At 39.3% G+C, this 19,851-nt stretch overlaps 1 protein-coding gene across 2 annotated transcripts in view; it reads left to right on the top strand.

The window, feature by feature from the left end:
* YME1L1 (YME1 like 1 ATPase) overlaps window positions 1-19,851 on the top strand; it is a 39,572-nt gene that overhangs the window by 1,868 nt on the left and 17,853 nt on the right. The window contains exons 2-9 of one of the 2 annotated variants that reach the window (XM_034760186.1): window positions 3,651-3,782; window positions 8,987-9,149; window positions 13,435-13,533; window positions 14,678-14,787; window positions 15,937-16,087; window positions 16,181-16,288; window positions 17,215-17,297; window positions 18,294-18,384. In XM_034760186.1, coding sequence (XP_034616077.1) covers window positions 3,651-3,782; window positions 8,987-9,149; window positions 13,435-13,533; window positions 14,678-14,787; window positions 15,937-16,087; window positions 16,181-16,288; window positions 17,215-17,297; window positions 18,294-18,384 — 937 coding nt within the window. The remainder of the gene's footprint in view (window positions 1-3,650; window positions 3,783-8,986; window positions 9,150-13,434; window positions 13,534-14,677; window positions 14,788-15,936; window positions 16,088-16,180; window positions 16,289-17,214; window positions 17,298-18,293; window positions 18,385-19,851) is intronic. The other variant, XM_034760188.1, reaches the window with a different exon arrangement.

Genomic DNA, 19,851 nt, shown 5'->3' with positions numbered 1-19,851 from the left:
AAATGGAAGGTACAACACCAGTGAAATCTAAAACTAGAGAAATTTCAGCTAAATGCACGTATTTATTAGGCAAAGTTGAACTCTTTCTCTAAGCAAATTAAATATCTAGATTACCCTTTTGTGGCACTCTAGTCTCCTCACTATTTGTGTCCTCCATACAGTTCATTAGAATAAGCATTAAACTTTTACCATATAATACATAGTGGGAAACTGGTTGTGCTGTGGGATTCTGTTTGAGAAATCAGCTTCCAAATCCTGGTTTAGTGGACACCTGCTCTGGCGTGATGGAAACCATTCTGATTCTGTTTACAAGATGAACCAATGAATGCATTGTGCAACCTGGACAGCAACAGCTAAATGAATAAATCTCTTAAATATTTAAATAGACACTTAACTTGAAATGTTGTCTGTTTAAAATAGGTTCATTTATTTCTCTTGCTTCTAGGTTCCTTTGCTTTTTTTTATGGTTCTCTAATCAAATTTACTTTTCAAATGTCTTTGTTCTGCTGCATGTGAAAGACTCTCTCAAACATGAGATTGATTGGGGACAGAATGAAATTTACTTTATAAAAAGTGGTTAACGAAACTGAAGAATATTTTTGCTCTGATTTTTTTCAGTTACACTAATCTTAGATGATGTAATAATACTGGGAAAAAATCAGAAGTATAATTTTTTTGAAACTGGCAGTTGCTTTCTCTTCTGACAATTTACTGTGAACTACTTATTTCCTGGGGCACTGCCACTCAGATGTGGCAGCACTTGTCACATTCTCTCCCAGCTCTCTTGCCTATCCTCTGTCATCATGCTTACCTATACTTGTGTGAGGGCACAGCATGGATCCACAGGCAGGGCGGGACCGATGAATGGCTTAGGCCACTGGGACTAGTAGAGCTTAGCAGCAGGTTTACCTACGTGCATATTAGTCCCAGTGATGTATGCCAATAATTGGTCGCGTCCTGCCTAGATATCTGTGTATGTATACTGGTGGGCTACGCACTGATATAGTTACAAGAAACCACATAACAATTTTGAACAACCAAGTTGGTAGTATGGCTACTTCAAACATTGAATAAACAAACTACACCTCTACTCTGATATAACGCTGTCCTCCGGTGCCAAAAAAATCTTACCGCGTTATAGGTGAAACTGCGTTATATTGAACTTGCTTTGATCCACTGGAGCGCTCAGCCCCACTCCCCCGGAGCGCAGCTTTACCGTGTTATATACGAATTTGTGTTATATCGGGGTAGAGGTGTATCAAACTTGGCTGAACTCTGTGACCATAAAGCAGTGTGGTGTAATCGTGTAGATTGATCCAAAGTTTTAGTGAAGTTAAGTAACTTAACAACATAGCTTAAACTACAGTAGGACTTCAGAGAAACTGATTTGTGCAGTTGGAAACCAAAGAAGCATTTCAGAGTAACAGCCGTGTTAGTCTGTATCCGCAAAAAGAAGAACAGGAGTACTTGTGGCACCTTAGAGACTAACAAATTTATTAGAGCATAAGCTTTCGTGGACTACAGCCCACTTCTTCGGATGCATATAGAATGGAACATATATTGAGGAGATATATATACACACATACAGAGAGCATAAACAGGTGGGAGTTGTCTTACCAACTCTGAGAGGCCAATTAATTAAGGGAAAAAAAACTTTTGAAGTGATAATCAAGCTAGGCCAGTACAGACAGTTTGATAATAGGTGTGAGAGTACTTACAAGGGGAGATAGAGTCAATGTTTGTAATGGCTCAGCCATTCCCAGTCCTTATTCAAACCGGAGTTGATTGTGTCTAGTTTGCATATCAATTCTAGCTCTGCAGTCTCTCTTTGGAGTCTGTTTTTGAAGTTTTTCTGTTGTAATATAGCCACCCGCAGGTCTGTCACTGAATGACCAGACAGGTTAAAGTGTTCTCCCACTGGTTTTTGAGTATTTTGATTCCTGATGTCAGATTTGTGTCCATTAATTCTTTTGCGTAGAGACTGTCCGGTTTGGCCAATGTACATGGCAGAGGGGCATTGCTGGCACATGATGGCATATATCACATTGGTAGATGTGCAGGTGAACGAGCCCCTGATGGTATGGCTGATGTGATTAGGTCCTATGATGATGTCACTTGAATAGATATGTGGACAGAGTTGGCATCGGGGTTTGTTACAAGGATAGGTTCCTGGGTTAGTGGTTTTGTTCAGTGATGTGTGGTTGCTGGTGAGTATTTGCTTTAGGTTGGGGGGTTGTCTGTAAGCGAGGACAGGTCTGTCTCCCAAGATCTGTGAGAGTAAAGGATCATCTTTCAGGATAGGTTGTAGATCTCTGATGATGCGCTGGAGAGGTTTTAGTTGGGGGCTGAAGGTGACAGCTAGTGGTGTTCTGTTATTTTCTTTGTTGGGCCTGTTGCTCTCATTAATTTTGGGCAGAGTTAGGGAGAATCCTGCAGAAATAGATGTTTAGGAGAGGGCATTGTGTGCTTTACTAGGAGACCATTTCACTTTCCTATATCATCTTTGCGTTGTTTTCTAAATCCAAGACTTCTAAATGTATAAGTAGATTTAAAGTGGGTTTAGAAAACACACTTATTAATACTTTTTTAGATAGGTTACATTAGAAAAAGTTACACCAGCATGTTTTAACAAATACCTGTTATTTCTTCTAAAGAGAGACCTACACTAATTGTAGAAACTTTTCAGGAAGGATAAACTTCAAGATGTAAATAGCAACAGAGGATCCTGTGGCACCTTTGAGACTAACAGAAGTATTGGGAGCATAAGTTTTCGTGGGTAAGAACCTCACTTCTTCAGATGCAAGAAGTGAGGTTCTTACCCACGAAAGCTTATGCTCCCAATACTTCTGTTAGTCTCAAAGGTGCCACAGGACCCTCTGTTGCTTTTTACAGATTCAGACTAACACGGCTACCCCTCTGATACTTGACAAGATGTAAATAGAGTTGCAAAAATGCATCAGAAGTCAACATTTTTCTTGGAAAGGCCTCTTTGATGTCTTATAAGTGCACTTCAATAATACCTAGGCAATTCTCTCCCAGGTGAGGTTGCAATGGCACCTCACACTAACATTGATCACTAACACAACAAACAAATGACAGGAGCACAATAAAAGTGGCAAAACATTATTCCTTTTGCAACAGCTAATAATTTCTTTATCTGCTATTGTTATTAAGAAATTTATAAAAAGATAAATTTTATGAGAAGAGAATATTTAGTTAACAGAAGGCTAGTGGGTAGCTTAAGTGCAAATTGAGGCTGTCCATACTTTGCTTAAAAGTTGATTGTTTGTCCCCACGACTCTGTTTGAGTATCTAACACGTTATCTTGTACATTGGGCGACCTGGGTTCTGCTTCCTACTTTGGTAGACTACCTGTGTGACTTAATCTGTCTTGCTTGCTTTCTGTCTGATGATCACTAACTCTTTGTGTCTCCATCTGTAAAATGGAGGTATCTACCCCTTGTGCCTTAGAGGCAAAGTTCAAAAAGCATTTTGAGAACTTAACTTGGAAGGCACTGTACAAGATCATCATTTTATACAGTATCTGAGATGGGGATGTATTTAGATACATGAATTTTCTCTTCAGTATTTATATATGGCATTATATTCTGTTTGTGTGATTGATTAAATTCATCTTTAATTTCTACCAGGTTACAGTTCCTCTGAGTCACCTCATCAATGCCTTCCATTCACCAAAAACCTCAGCTACTTCTGTCAGCACAGCATCTATTCAGTCTCTACAGAGGGATACAGCCCCAGAACATGATGCTCAAAGCAGTGAGGTAATAGGAATTTTGGAGAGACTGGGGATTATATTTACGTTTAAATGAGGTCTGAAGATTTTTCAATTTTTAAAAAAAATTGTCACTGTTTTTTAATAAGAAATTATTTTTAAATGGTATCATATTTTTGTACAATGCACAAAGGTGTACCTTATTTTTATATATAGCCAATGCTGTCATGCTTATTACTGTTCTATATGGGTACTTTAAATTACAAGCAGACAAATATTTTAATGAGCGATCAGCATTTAAAAAAACGTGAAATGGATAAACATTCTTGTCTGGAGCCCCCTTCCTGTTCTTAAAAAAACAGGAGTACTTGTGGCACCTTAGAGACTAACAAATTTATTTGAGCATAAGCTTTCATGGGCTACAGCCCACTTCATCGGATGCATGCAGTGGAAAATACAGTAGGAGGATTGTGTGTGTGTGTGTGTGTGTGTGTGTGTATATATATATATACACACACACACACACACACACACACACAGAACATGAAACAATGGGTGTTACCATACACACTATAACGAGAGTGATCAGTTAAGGCGAGCTATTATCAGCAGGAGAGAAAAAGAACTGTTTGTAGTGGTAATGAAAATGGCCCATTTCCAGCAATTGACAAGAAGATGTGAGGAACTGTAGGGGGGGGAAAATAAGCACGGGGAAATAGTTTTACTTTGCATAATGGCCCATCCACTCCCAATCTTTATTCAAGCCTAATTTAATGGTGTCCAATTCGCAAATTAATTCCAATTCAGCAGTCTCTCATTGGAGTGTGTTTTTGAAGTTTTTGTTGTTGTAATATTGCGACTTTTAGGTCTGTAATCGAGTGGCCTGGGAGATTGAAGTGTTCTCCAATTGGTTTTTGAATGTTATAATTTTTGACGTGACCCCCGGGGGGTGGGGGCGGGCCATGACCCCCTTGTGGGGCGAGGAGGGAACCGGTTGTTAATATTTTGGTAGCTCATCACTGGCCGGGGGGGTGGGGGACTGAGGAGGCGAGCAGGCGGGTGGGGGGGGGCAGGTGAGGAGGCGAGCTACGAGTTGGTGGCTGACCTGTTCTACTGATCTGGTCTGGCTCCCATCCCCTCTCCAAGGGTTGCAGCTGTCTGGAGGTGCCTGCTTTCTACGCCTTCCTCATTCACACCTCATTCATTCAATTGATTACAAAGTGGGGGGAAGATCTTATTCTACTTCTAGCAAAAAGACATTTTTATTTTACCTTAATTATACTACCTTAGGGGCCTGCTATAACATATTACCAAGGTTCAATACCGCTGTTTCGGCGGGGCGGCGCTGGGGAAGGAGGGTTTGTTTCCGCGGGGTGGGCGGCACTTGGGGGGGGGGGGGGTTTTTGCAGGGGGGGGGGGGGTGGGGGGGGGGGGTGGGGTTTCGGGGGGGGTTGGGCGGCGCTGGGGGGGTGTCAGTGGGGCACGGGGGGTTCGGCCCTCAGCTGTTTTCTTTGGAGTAATATGGCCCTCGCCACTTTTCGAGTTGTGCAGGCCTGCTCTAAGGTGCCACAAGTACTCCTGTTCTTTTTGCTCATACAGACTAACACGGCTGCTACTTTGCTTCCTGTTCTTGTCCACTGTGCCTCCTCTCTCCTCGTAAGTCATTAAAACAAACTTGTAGCCCGCTCTTCAAAGTAATGTTAACAAAATTTGAAATAAAATCATAGAATCAGCATGACATCACCAAAGGTAAAACTTTCAAAAGCACCAAAGTCCCATTTTCATAACATTTACTTCTGGTCCATGTACCATAGTATAAATTCAGGACTATGTACTTCCCACAATGCCTGTCATGGTGCCCACTGATGTCAGTAGGAAGTTTGTAAGGAGAAGATATAACCTGAATGGAGTAACTAAACATTTAATTGTGTTATCATTTGTTCAGTGTGTCATTGTTCTGTCACTCAAAATCTACTCATTTTTAACCCCACTGTTTTTTTCCCCCTTCTCTGTTTCTTTCCTGCTTTCCCTCTCTTTGGGAGTTCCCTGAATTTCTTTCCCTGCAGCAACTCCAAGTTCCCAACACAGTGGGTATCACTCCTACTACCTTTCCACTTACTAAAATGATCAGTGATTAAATAATGAACACTGATACTGAAGTGTTATCAATGGGCTTTAGAGTTGATAGCCCAATCAAATTAAAAGGGGAGTTCATGCGCGGAGTTGTTTCAAACTGTCTGCAGAATCAGGTAGATGTAATGGAAATGAAAACTTAGATTCTGTTATGTATGGATTAGTATGGATATTTCGTGTGAGCCACATGAGTTCATCATGTGGGATGTATGTTTGACAGCCTTGATCAAGAATCAAGCTTTGCCAAGTAGAACATCATGGGTTTTGAGCTGATGCTGGTAAGATCTAGGTTCTGCAATTCCAGTTTTGTCATATTAACTGGCTTATGCATAATTAGAAAACAAGTGAAACATTTTGCTCATACAAAAGGGTAAATATTTTGATTGATAGAATACTGTCTCTCTCTCCTCCCCCCTCCCAAATAGACACAAATGAGGCAAAGAGCCAAATTCTAGTCTGTAATATATACATTGACTGCCAACACTGGCATGACTCCCTGCGCTTGAGCCATGAATACAAAAGGCCTTTCCCTTCAGTGTGATTATACAGGGATTAGAACTTGTTTATCTGGGTTTCTACTGTAATTTTTTAAAACCACTGTGAAATATCCAATATCCACATTTCCTCAATTTCTCACCTACCACTCGCAAAAAAGCCAGAATTGCAGAAGATTCTGCACCTCAGTCAGTCTAACTAGTAGATAGTTGCTGTTGCACATTCTTGGGGGATTTTTTTTCTTTGACAGAATAGTAATGTCTCAAAGATTAGAAAGATGCTGAGAGAGGTAGGGAAATAATGCATCTGTCTACTCAAGCCAGAACAATAGTAGAAAACATGAATAAAAATTGATATTTTTGTAAAATACATAAACATCAGATTTTTTTAAATTTATATTGAATCTATCTTTTTTTAAATTAAAGTTTTTTAAAATTAAATTTGAATTATAACAATCTACGTCAAGGCCTGAATTTACTATAATATATTAAAATAATTGACATTAGATTAAAAAAAAGTAAGCATTACAGGTTGCTACCAAAGTTTTAAAGAAAGTCAGACTACTGAACTGATGGGAAATCACTGAGTAAGCACCTGGAGCCAGAGTTTGAAGTGCTAAACCAGCTTTTGACAGCCATAGCTTCTTTTGTGAGTGCAGAGAAAATATTTTCTTTTTCGTTTTATGCAAGTGAACCTCTACCCCGATATAACATGACCCGATATAACACGGGTTCGCGTACAACGCGGTGGATCAGCGCGTCAGCTCCCAGCCATAGCGCTCCGCTTCCTGCCGCTGGTGAGTGCGGGGAGGTTGGGGAAAGGACGCCCCCCATACTCACCTGCGATAGGAAGCGGAGTGCCGCGGCTGGGAGCTGGCGGAGTGGAACAGGCTGGGGCCAGGCTGCTCTGCTTCCGCCGCTGCTGGTGAGTGCAGGACCTTTCTCCAACACCCCCCACCCGCAGCGACACGGCTGGGGCCGGGGCAAGGAAAGCGGAGTGGGCTGGGACAGCGGTGCTCCGCTTCCTGCCGCAGGTTAGTACGGGGGGCATCCTTTCCCCAACCTCCCTGTATTCACCGGCAGCGGTGGAAGCGGAGCAGCCCGTTCCCAGCCCACTCCACTCCGCCAGCTCCCAGCCATGGCGCTCCACTTCCTGCCGCAGGTGAGTACGGGGGAGTGTCCTTTCCTCAACCTCCCCACACTCACCGGTGGCGGGAAGCGGAGCGCTGCGGCTGAGAGCTGGTGAAGTGGGGCGGGCTGGGGCCGGATTGCTCTGTTTCCTGCCGCTGCCGGTGAGTGCCTGTCAGGGGACGGGGTGAGTGGATAGGGGTCGTGGCAGTCAGGGGACAGGGAGTGGGGGGCTGGGTAGGGGGTGGGGTCCTGGGGGTGATTAGGGACAGGGGTCTCTGGAGGGGGCGGTCAGGGGACCAGGAGCAGGGGGGCCAAAGCAAGTTCGATATAACGCGGTCTCACCTATAGCGCAGTAAGATTTTTTTTGGGTCTGGAGGACCGCGTTATATTGGGGTAGAGGTGTAGTTCAGTTCAATGACTAGTTCATTGAAAGTTAAGAAAATAATTGGGAGTTGAAAAGGCAGGAAGGCTTGTATACTCTTCCAATCTATAAATAAAAATCAAGCTTGAGAGGATGAGATCTACTAATTATAAAATCTTGAAGGACATGGTGACCAGAAACAATCAGTTCACTAACTACAGCTAATACTTTGTTTAATAAATCAGTTAGTTTTAAATGCAAAACATATTTTGATAAACCTTTTTCCTATATATTCAGCACATCTAAGATAGTTTTAACTAATAAAACAACTTTGAAATTTTGTTTGTGTGCATTTAATTGAATTCCAGTTTCCATCCAAATAGAGCTTGAAACAAATCGCAAGATAACAATCATCCGATAAATTAGAAATGCAGCATTCACCATTTTTAATATAATATATATACATTTATTTTCATAATGTTATTCATGTTCTTTATTTTTAAGTTAAGCTGTATAATTGCTTACATAAATGTGTACAGATGTGTGTCGTCCTGGTAGCAAAAAGTACCATCAAATTTCGTGTTAAGGCTATAGCTGGTTGCTGTTCAATATGTTTTAATGATTACCAACTAATAAGAATCAACTTTTCTTCAGGAAAATAAGAAGTACAAATACAAAACAAGATTTAAAATTGACAATTTAAATCAAGGTTTCCTGGCTGCTGACTTAAATCATGACTAAAATTGGTGATTTAATTCACTTTTGACTTAAATCAATCTACTCTGCTTTCAAATATGAAGAGAACATTCTTAACATGGACTAAGCAAACAAATGGCTATATATTAGCAAACAAGTGCACACTCTGTGATTAATATTCATAGGATGGCATAGTGTAGAAGCTTATTTTATATCAATAACTGGTTTAATTTTTCTCTTAGGATTTAATTAAGCCTTCCTATTTTTCAACATCTAAAATGTGTTTTTCACTTTAAAATTCTTACTTCTTTAAAAATCTGATAGTTGAAGCTGTATCAGTAATTCTGTGAAAATATCCCCTTCTTAGCAGACTTTTTTTTTCCCCTGAGGTGACCTGATGTTATTAAATATTTGAATACTTCTCTTATTGCCTTACAGCCTGTACTGAATCTGAGAGACCTGGGATTGTCCGACTTGAAAATTAGCCAGCTCGATGAACTAGTGAACAGGTTGCTTCCTGGCTATTGTACAGAAAACAAAATCTCTTCCCAGTGGAATACATCCTATATCTCTGCACAGTCCTTCTTTGAAAATAAACATGGTATGTTCTGGGGTGATATGCCAGTATTATCATTTCAACAAAAATAAAAATGGGACTAGTGAAAGCTGTCACACTTAAATTTTCAAGCTGAAACCATGGTAAATCAAGCCATAGGTCATTGTGTTATACAATTGCTTAGATTGTGGTTTAAAACAAACTATTAGAGCTGTCCATAGAAAAAAAACAGTCAGAATACCAATGTCATTTGCTATACAGATAATTTGTAGTTTTCCTCTGAGTTTGTTATATATCTTGTAGTGCATTTCCAGTCACGCTCAGTGTTCTAGTCAGGCTGTGACATAGTCATATTACAGTTCAATTTTTTCTTCAGTTTGATATTCAGCTCAGCTGTAGTAGCTAATTTTATCAACTTAACATTGATGCAACTGCAACCCTCTTATCTGATGGCAGGACTGAGCTGCTAGTTTCAGTTACCAGTTAGGGCTTGTCTACACTACAGCCAGGATCAACGCTGTGGCGATCGATCCACCGGGGGTCAATTTAGTGGGTCTAGTGAAGACCCGCTAAATCGACCACCAATCACACGGATGTCGACTCCAGTACTCCACCAGATCGAGAAGAGTAAGGGGAGTCGGTGGGGGAGCGTCTCCCGTAGACACAGCATAGAGTGGATCCCACAGTAAGTAGATCTAAGCTACGTCGATTTGAGTTATGCTATTCACATAACTTAAATTACGTAGTTTAGATAGACTTTCACCTTTAGCATAGACAAGGCCTTAAACTCAGTGAATGGAAGGAGAAACTGAGTGTAATTACCAGTGTATCTGTCTCTGAATATGATGTGTCAGTCTAGATAAAGTCCCTTCCCTTTTCTCTGAAGGATTTTTACAGTTTTTAAAATACAAAAATGTTGATATGAGTTGAAAAGGAATTCAGATTGGCTTCACTGTTCATGTGTTGCTAACTGTTTCATTACAGAAAATAATGTAAGAACTTGGGAATTTCTATGGTCAATGGAGTGAATGCAGGAGGTCAGACTTAGATGATTTTTGTGGTACCTTCTGGCTCTAAAATCTGAGTGTCTTTGAAACCCCCCCCCATTTTTTTTATTATGACCTTATAATTTGACTCTTCTGCCAAATTCAAAAGGAATGTTGCCGCAGAAGCAAGGTCTTGGTAGAAGTGCCCTGATTGCACTAGCAGTGGAAGCAATTAACTGGTATCTGTAATGCTGCCTCCACAGCATAGCAGTTGGGAGAATAGGAAGAGGGAAATCAGCTCGAGGCTAGCCTCGGAACAGAATTACTAAAGGAACTGTAGCCTGAGTGGGTATAAATGTGAAAAATAGCTTGCACAGACAAGTCCCTGGTTGAAAGGGGAGAGTTACAAAGGTTTTTGGGAGTCTTCAGAGCTATGAAAGGCTAGTTCATAAGATTGATCTTTTCACTCAGGGTGACTGAGGCCTGGTCTTACACTACAGCATTAGGTCGATGTAAGGCAGCTTACATCGACCTAATTATGTCAGTGTGCACACTACAGCCTTGCTCCCGCCGATGTAAGTGCCCTAATACACTGACATGATACCTCCACCTCCACAAGAGGCGTAGAGCTTATGTTGGTGTAGTTAGGGCGATGAGGTGTCCCTGTAAACGCTGCGTTACTGGCATCTATTGACAATCATTGTCAGTTTCAAGGCTCTGCTGGAGCTGTGAAATTGATAAGAAAGTTGGCTCCCAGATCCCCAGCTGGGCTGCTGCCCAGTCTGCTCCAAGCCAGTCTGCCTCCCAGGCTTCTGGCTCAGGCTGCTACCCATGCTCCCCACAGGGAGCCCTGCTGTTCCTGGGGTCCTGGTTCCCCACTCCCAGCTGGGCTGCCACCCAGGTTCATGGCTCCCTGCTCAGATCTGGGCTGCCCCCCCGGGCTCTTGACTCCCTGCTCCCCACTGAGAGCGTGGCTGCACCCAGCGGGGAGCTCTGTGCCTGGAGCACAGTGCAGCTGCCTGGCTCCCAGCAGGGAGCTGAGAAGCCCAGTGTGGCTTCCCCATTCCCAGCAGGGGGTAGGGGTGAGCTGGGCTCCTGGCAGGGAGCTGTGTGCGGAACTGAGAGTCCTGGCTCTCACTCCCTCACATTGCCCCTCTTAAGTTGGTGGAAGCGCTCCAGGACATGCATCACTGACAGAAGGGCAGTGTGGACGTGAACCACTGCAGTTGCGGTGGCTGTAAGTTTATTTAACATAGGTCAACTTACGTTTATAGTGTAGACGTGCCCTGGGCAGAGCTATTAGTGGGAGAGGAGCCCTGCGACAGGCCGAAGAACTGCTAAAATTCCAGTGTAGGGGAAAGAAATCTTAGAATAGTAGAAACTGCTTCAGGACTGAAGCAAGCTCCTTGTAACAGCTGAAAGCAGAATATATTTTATTTTCTTTCTTGTAGAAGTTCTGTTTAACAGCATGTCCTTATGTCACTGAAATAAACCACCAAGAATCAAGATGGAGTATTTTACTATCTTTTGTAGAAGTTTAGCTAGCTTTTTAGTGATTTATCCTGACTTATTTCTTAAACTTTAAGGCTGTGATTTGTAAAGTTGCCTAAGGGCTAGTCTATGCTACCCTCCCGGATTGGTGGGTAGAAATCGATCTCTCGGGGATCGATTTATCGCGTCTCATCTAGACGGCTAAATCGATCCCTGAATCGATGCGCTTACTCCCACCTCGTCAGGAGGAGTAAGCGCCGTCGACGGGGGAGCCGCGGCGGTCGATTTGCCGCCCTCTTCATAGCGGGGTAAGTCCAATAGGATTCGCCGAATTCAGCTGTGTTAATGAAGCACTGCTGACCATGAGCTTTGAAAGTTCTACAATTTAATTGTAGACACTTAAATTGTAAACACTTATGCAGGATGCCAGCTCATACTGCTTTTCATCATTACTCTTACATCTTATTACAACTTCATTTGTACTTTTTGGTATAACTTATACTGTTGGATATTTTGGAGGAACATTAGGTTGATACCCCAAAAAGATTTAGCAATACATCTATTTATAAAGATGTGGGAAATGGTTTATTATTTGAAGAATATGTGCTCATAAATAAAGATTGTATAGTAATACATACATAAAGGGTGCACAATTAAGGTTGTACATTTAACTCTAACTTTTGCATTTCCAGGCTTTTGAGCATTTAAAATGTTACCTTAATGTTTCATTAATGTAAGCGTTTTTTGTGTTTTAATATACCGTTTAGTTACATTTAAGAAGATGGCCCAGAATAATCCTTAGATTTAACCAATTTATATAAATACCTTCTTTGAACATGTGCTCACAAATATATATATATTTTTTTACTTCATGGTCCCCTGACCATCATTTTGTGGACCATATCTGTCTCACCTTTGAAGCCTGCCTAATGGAGATGTTGAAATCAGTTTCTTAACAATACAATGCATTTCAATGACACTAAACCAGTGTTACTCAGACCTCAGTGGTTCAGCAGCCAAATTAGCGATCAACATTACCCCAAAGAGCCACAGTAGTGTGAATTCAGCGTTTCATTTACTATAGATTTTTTTTATATGTAAAATTCTCACAGCAAAATGATTGATCAAGTATTATTTTATTGGTTAATAATATAGTAAAAGCATCCTGATTGGTTGTTAACTTAGATTGGTTAATAATTACATCACACAGTGTTTTAATATCATGTGCTGCAAAGAGCTGCAGAAAACACATTAAAGAGCCACTTGCTATTTTGAACAATGGATATAAGGCATGCTTGTGGTATGCTATCTATTCACAGTAGCTAACATTTTTGAAATGGTATTTGCTGATGCATTTCCTGCTGTGTTGTCCCTTTTCCACTTCTTGTTGCTTCCATGCTATATTACAACTATTAAACAAATCAAATATACCTTAATGTAGTCTTAAAATGTATTAATGCTTTGTGCATTTCTTATTTTTAAATTAATTCATGAAATGAGTGTCAACACAGAAATCCTGTGAGAGTCCAGATAACTGAGATTTTCCCATGCAGTTGCAGGATCTCAAATCTTAGTTGGAATATTTGTTTTCACCTGGAAGTTCTAAAATTAAAAGGATTCTTGTGTACTGAGAGAGTTTCCAAAATGAGGAAATTCAATAATTCCCACTATATGTTGTTAGTAATGGTTTCTTTATTGTTCTGTGATGGTACTTCATGTGACCAGATATAAATAAGTAGACATTTGGATTCAACATAATTAAGAATAACTTAGACTAAGTAAAAAGTCTAGTGTGAAATATCCTGTATCTAAAATGGAAATCATGCTTATGTTATGGAATATTTTTTTTCTAGGTTTCATGGATGTATTTAGTACTTTACGCTCATCTTACTTATATAGACAGCATCCCAGGCCCCTCCAGAGTGTGTGTTCAGACCTTCAGCGCTGGCCAGGTATGAAGCAAGAAACTACCTCATGAGATCAGTTAACATGTTTTTAACTTACATTGTGGCTTTGTTTTTCCCCCTGGGAAATTCTACTTAGTCTGAGTAATGGGGGCATTCAGCAAATATTGGCAAACTTACTTGAATTTGGTACTTTACTTTTTAAAAAGTCATCTTAAGGGCCTTCTATTCTTACGAGGTTTTGGGCTGTTAAATCTGAAGAGATCTTTAGAAACATGGTTTCTTGGTAAAGTCAATAAATATGACATAATTAGCAGACCTTGCTTTAAGGTGGGAAATTCTTAAGTGATTTTAGTGAAGAGGACCTAAATCCCCTCATCTTTTGAGTCAATTAAGTAAATTCAATCTGACATCAGTACTAGTGAACTTTCTTAAGATAATGAGGAGTCCTTGTGGCACCTTAGAGACTAACAAATTATTTGGGCATAAGCTTTCCCACGAAAGCTTATGCCCAAATAATTTGTTAGTCTCTAAGGTGCCACAAGGACTCCTCATTGTTTTTGCCGATACAGACTAACATGGCTACCACTCTGAAATCTTTCTTAAGGTGTAACTTGTGTCACGCTCCTTTGGTTTTGTATTAGGATTGCAGTTCATTTCATTAAGTATGCTGAGGGATTCAGAATGACTTTAGTATTAATTGGGGAACTTGGGTTGCAAGAGCCTTTTTGAAGTGAGTGTAGCCATTCAAAGGCTCAGATAAAATTTTAAGACTAATTGAAATGACTGGTAATTTATTCTTGTCACATAGCACCTTTTTAGTATAGTCATTTATACACCTCTACCCCGATATAACGTGACCCGTTATAACACGAATTCTGATATAATGCGGTAAAGCAGTGTTCCGGCGGGGCGGGGTTGTGCACTCCGGTGGATCAAAGCAAGTTTGATATAAAGTGGTTTCACCTATAACGCGGTAAGATTTTTTGGTTCCCGAGGGCAGCATTATATTGAGGTAGAGGTGTATATTGCATAAATAATAAAAACAAAAAGTATCATAGGTAAGAGGCTTTGGAGAAAAGACAGAGGAAGAACCTACAAATATAGTGTAACTTTGATTTGTTTGACGCACCTTATTCCTTCTCTGCTTAAAGAGGAAATATGATGTTAAAGGAAAGTGTTTTTGTTTAAGTTTTCATACAGTCTCGGGGTTTTAAGACTTTGAAATCAAGAGCAAGACGTCTGCAGTCGACGTCCGACCGATTTGCAGAAACAGAAAATGTATCCCCTTCATTTGTAAAGGCAAGTACAAAGAGCTACATTTTGAGATCATGACTACTGTGAAGAAATAGAAGACTTAAGTTACTGAATAATCAGTAATGTTCTCACTTATTGAAAGGAAAATCTTCCTAGATCTTATAACTTTAGTGAATTGAAAGGATTCCATTTCCCCCTCCTTATCCTGCACCCAGGACTTGCTTTACTATTGCTGATATAAGGATCCCTAAATCCATTAATTCTTGTAATGATAGCAGGTTGAAAATCTAGAAGAGTAAATTTTTAACTCCAAAATAAAATGTTGCTTCTGACTTCTCTTTTGTAATTTATTTTAAAAGTATCTTGGAGACCAGTGAAGCACTCCTATGTGCAGAAGTTCAGTGAGTGGTTTCACTTATAAATGGGTGCTTTTTTTGTACTATAGCAGTTGTAACTGCTTTAAGAATAGCTACTTTGGTGATGAATGTCTTTTTAATGTTGTAGCATGCTTACCTGAACAGGAGGTAACTTTAATCCAGGAAGACAACTTGCAGAAATCTAATGCAGTAAACCCAGATCTTGAAGTAGCCAGAAAATTTTGTTACTGGAATAGCTACTCTGTCACAGATGCCCCATATAGTAGAACCTCAGATTTACAAACACCAAAGTTATGAACTGACCAGTCAACTTCACACCTCATTTGGAACCAGAAGTATGCAAGCAGACAGCAGAGACACAAAAAAGAGAACAAAAACAAAACCTCCCAAATACAGTATTGTGTTATATGTAAACTAATAAAAAAAAGGGAATGTTTAAAAAAATAAATAAATTTGACAAGGTAAGGAAACTGTTTCTGTGCTTGTTTCAAGATGGTTAAAAGCAGTGTTTTTATTCTGCATAGTAAAGTTTCAAAGCTGTATTAAGTCAATGTTCAGTTGTAAACTTTTGGAAGAACAACCATAACATTTTTGTTCAAAGTTACAACCTCCATTCCCAAGGTGTTTGTAACTCTGAGGTTGTACTGTATAACATTTTTGTACACTGAAAACAAATTAATATTGCTAATGTCTGACAGTTCCTCATTGAAAAACGTATATGTTAGGAAGCCAATTCACTATCGTTTTTGCTCTGCATGAAAACTGTCTCTCTATCAAAATGAATACAAAGTAATATTAGTATGCAATGTATGTTTAGGGACTCCTTTTGAGAGACCGAGGATCTGATGTTGAAAGCTTAGACAAGTTAGTGAAAACAAAAAAAGTACCTGAAGCTCATCAAGATGCATTTAAAACTGGTTTTGCTGAGGGCTTTTTGAAAGCACAGGCACTCACGCAAAGAACAAATGGTAAGCTGCTTTAACGTAATACCATCGCATTCTGTTATTTGGAAAGTAGTTTATTTCATCCTATTAAAATTTTTTTCTTTTTTTCTTTTACAGATTCTTTAAGACGAACACGTCTTTTTCTCCTTGTTTTGCTACTGCTTGGTATATATGGCTTGTCAAAAACCCCATTTTTATCTGGTAAAGGCTCCTTTTCTGATACTGGTTTGTTAACTTTTCATTCCTCTAACCTTTCACTTTACTCAGTTTCTTTTTGTTCAACCTGAACACTAAGTAAAATGTGTATTGTACTTTGTATTGTGATTGTTTTAAGGTAATGTTTCAAAATACGAAAGGAATTTAGGCAATATTTATTGCTTTTGCATTCAGCACTTCAAAAGATAACTACAAATGTGTAAAGTAATTTTTTTTCTTACTCTGATACTCTATCAATTCTTGACTTTCTTGATAAAACTCTTGAAAATGAGGGTAGAGGGAGCAGAATAAGTAATGTGACCCAGAATTTAGGTGATCTGTTCTCATTCAGGTCAGTAGTGAGAAAAGAACGTTTGCCATTTGGTGGTTCTCATGTGATCTCACCTAGCTTCTAATGACCAGGTGCTTATATTGCCAAAAGCACCATCATAAATTTATGCTTGTTCGCTATCTCATTTGAATGGCCAAAGGCTGAATGTATCAATATTGGACTACAGTTCCATACTTAGGGGTGGAACCTCTGGACGAGAGGTGAGATTCATTGTTGAGGCATTGTGGGGACGCTTGTACAACTACCCATGTATTTTTATTTTTTTTTGGAGACAGGACTTCCTCCTGAGCTATGGAGGAATGATCTCTAAAATGAACCAAAAAGCAGTTGGTTAATCTCTCATAACCACTGAATTCAGTTCATATAGCTATTAAATATTTGTCGAAAAAACTAAACCTTAATTGTTCTACAAAATGAAGCTATTAAAATATTTATTCTAGCTGGACACTTGTAAATGGAAACATTGCTTTTAAAAAAAGATATGGATGACATAACACAGGCAGATTAAATGTGCATATCCATTAAACATATATGTAGTCTTGGAATTAAATGGCATCTTGTAAACTGAAACATTCCCCCTCTCCCGCTTCTGGTTTGCCTGCAGTACGCTTTCGGACAACATCTGGGCTTGATGCAGCAGTTGATCCTATTCAGATGAAAAATGTCACCTTTGAACATGTTAAAGGAGTAAGTTCAAAAATTAGCTTTGCATGGATCGCTTGTTGCCAAACCATGAACCTGAAAACTTATGGGTTTTTGCAGGTATTTTCCAAAAGTGGTAGCCCATGGCTAAAAGTCTTGTTTTTACAGGGCTGATATAGAATAGAATGATAGAATTAAGTTTGCACTGTGGATGAATGATAAACCTAGAAAAGCAAGGAAGTGAAGACCAGCATGGCATTTCCAAATTGTTCTATAGTTAGTAGAGAAGCAACGAGGTTTTAGAGTCCAGGTAAGTAGCTGCCAACTGATTTTTGTTTTCTGTAGACAGTATGGGTTGAAGGGGAAGTCCATGAAGTATGATCTATCTTACTGGTGCCTGGAATAGCTTATTTCACAAACTAACATTCACAAACTATAATAGCCAAGCATAAGTATATTTTTGTTGCCTCTGTGGTGAGTGACATGTCTGCATCCACAAGCATCACCAGATGTTGGGAATGAACGCGTAAGGACAGCAGTCTCTACTAAGTCAGAGTTACCACTGAAGTAGGCTACTCTAGGTGCTAAAAAGTCAGAATGCGTTTGTTTCTGGTTCTCCTAATCTACTTAATAGGGAGCAGTTTCAATGGGTAGCTATTTACCTGCGCTCTAAATTCCTGTTGCATCTCTACTGCAAAAATAATTTTTGATTTATCTGAAATAAATAATTGTGATAGTCTCATTAGAGAAAAGTTCAGTAATGCTTTGCTTTGTCATGGAATTTTTTTTTTTTTTTTTGTATCGTGAGGACAATATAAAATATTTTGCTTTCTTTTTGAAGCATTAAGGACTACACTGCATTAATGCATTTTCCCAGCCCGTTGTTTTGCTTCATTTTTGTGTGAACAATTGCTGCAATCTGAACATATCTGTTCATGTTCCTAGCACAGACTACTTCCACAATTATTTGTAACTGTATCAAAATAGCTGCAGTGTTTTATAACGACTTTGTCACATTTCCTGGCATATTTTAATATGTAGGTGGAAGAAGCTAAGCAGGAATTACAGGAAGTTGTAGAATTCTTGAAAAATCCACAGAAATTTACTGTCCTGGGAGGTAAACTTCCAAAAGGTAAGAATGTCGTCTGCTAACTTATATAATAAGATTCCTGGAATGTCACTCTGAAGCCTTGAATGTTTGAGTCAGAGTGAAGCAATGGATACAGCTCCCAGAATGGTTGAGAACTCCCTGTTCAAAATATTACCAGATTCAGTCATCACTGGACTTGTCTGTCTATCATCATCCAGATATTAAGTTCTCAGCCATTTCGACTTTCAGACTACACCAGTGTGGTGTACAGCAGCAGTGTAGCATGTATCTATTCCATGCCAAGAGTCCTACCCCATTGTGATTTGAGAGGTAACTTAGGGTTTTTTTAAGTAGTAAAATTGGTACTGTGTATGGTGGATGTGTGTTGTCTTTGTCACTTGTAACTGTGTGAACAAAATTTTGATCATATCAAAGGCACTTGTGCTCATTGAGGGTTAAATCTGTGGCATGTTTATAGCTTAAAAACCCATCTACGTTAAAACAAGAGTCTTAATATGTTTAAAAAAGAAGCAATGTTTATGCTCTAACTTTAAAAGGGCTCAGCCAGTTTTGCTGAAACTCCCCCAGAACTCTTGTGTTGTCTCAGCCCAAATTTGAGAAACGAGAATCTTCAGCAAATAAATGGAAGGCTATATGAGTTTAAAAAAAAAGTTGAAGAAATTAGTAGGCTAAAATGGTTCTTTTCATCCTAAAAGTTAGTCTGTTAGGAAATTGAACAGTTGTTGAAAATGGCTTACCTCTCCTCATTGCCATGAACTGGTATAGAAAATGGTTTAGACTAGGCACAATGGTTACCACCATTTCAGCAAGAATAATTAGTATTTGATGGAACTTGTCTTGAGTTTGACCACACCCAAATCTCAGGGGTGTGAAATGGGCTTGCCACGTCTGTGCTGCCACTTGAACTGTTTTCAGGAACAGTTTAGGAGGACTTATAACTGAAACCCATTTTCAACAATGATTCAGTTGTCTAATATACATTGGCCTTAAGTTTATGGCAGTTGTTTGCTCACACAGAGGAAAAGGGAATTTGTAGATCTGTTTAGGTCAAATTATTTTCATCTGACTTTTGAAATATGGTTATAATTATGTTTTAAACGGTTATGTTTGTTCTTCTCTTTAATTCGTATAGAGGCTTTGAATCTTCTATAAAATTTAAATGAGTCTCATTGACCCACCCTACTTTATAGAGATCATATTGTTGATCATATTCATAATTTAACAAGTCACAGGACCATGACAGAACATACATAGTAGATTGTCTTTTTAAACGGGGAAAATTCTTAAGTGTAAGAAAGGGCAGCACTGTTGAGGAAGTATTTTTCCCAAATACAGTTATCAAAAAGTTGACACTGGTAGAATTTCAATAATGATAGTATCATACACTATTGTATCTAGATTTTTGATTTTATTTGGCAATATGCTTCTTTTTAAATTTACAGATCTGTTGTTTCCATGCTTCAAATTTGGATCAAAGTATAAGTAGAT

Source organism: Trachemys scripta, chromosome 2, assembly GCF_013100865.1.
Source record: "Trachemys scripta elegans isolate TJP31775 chromosome 2, CAS_Tse_1.0, whole genome shotgun sequence".
In the NCBI taxonomy this organism is placed as follows: domain Eukaryota; kingdom Metazoa; phylum Chordata; order Testudines; family Emydidae; genus Trachemys; species Trachemys scripta.
Note: the sequence above shows the minus strand (reverse complement) of the source record. Positions and strands in the feature narration are given on the sequence as shown.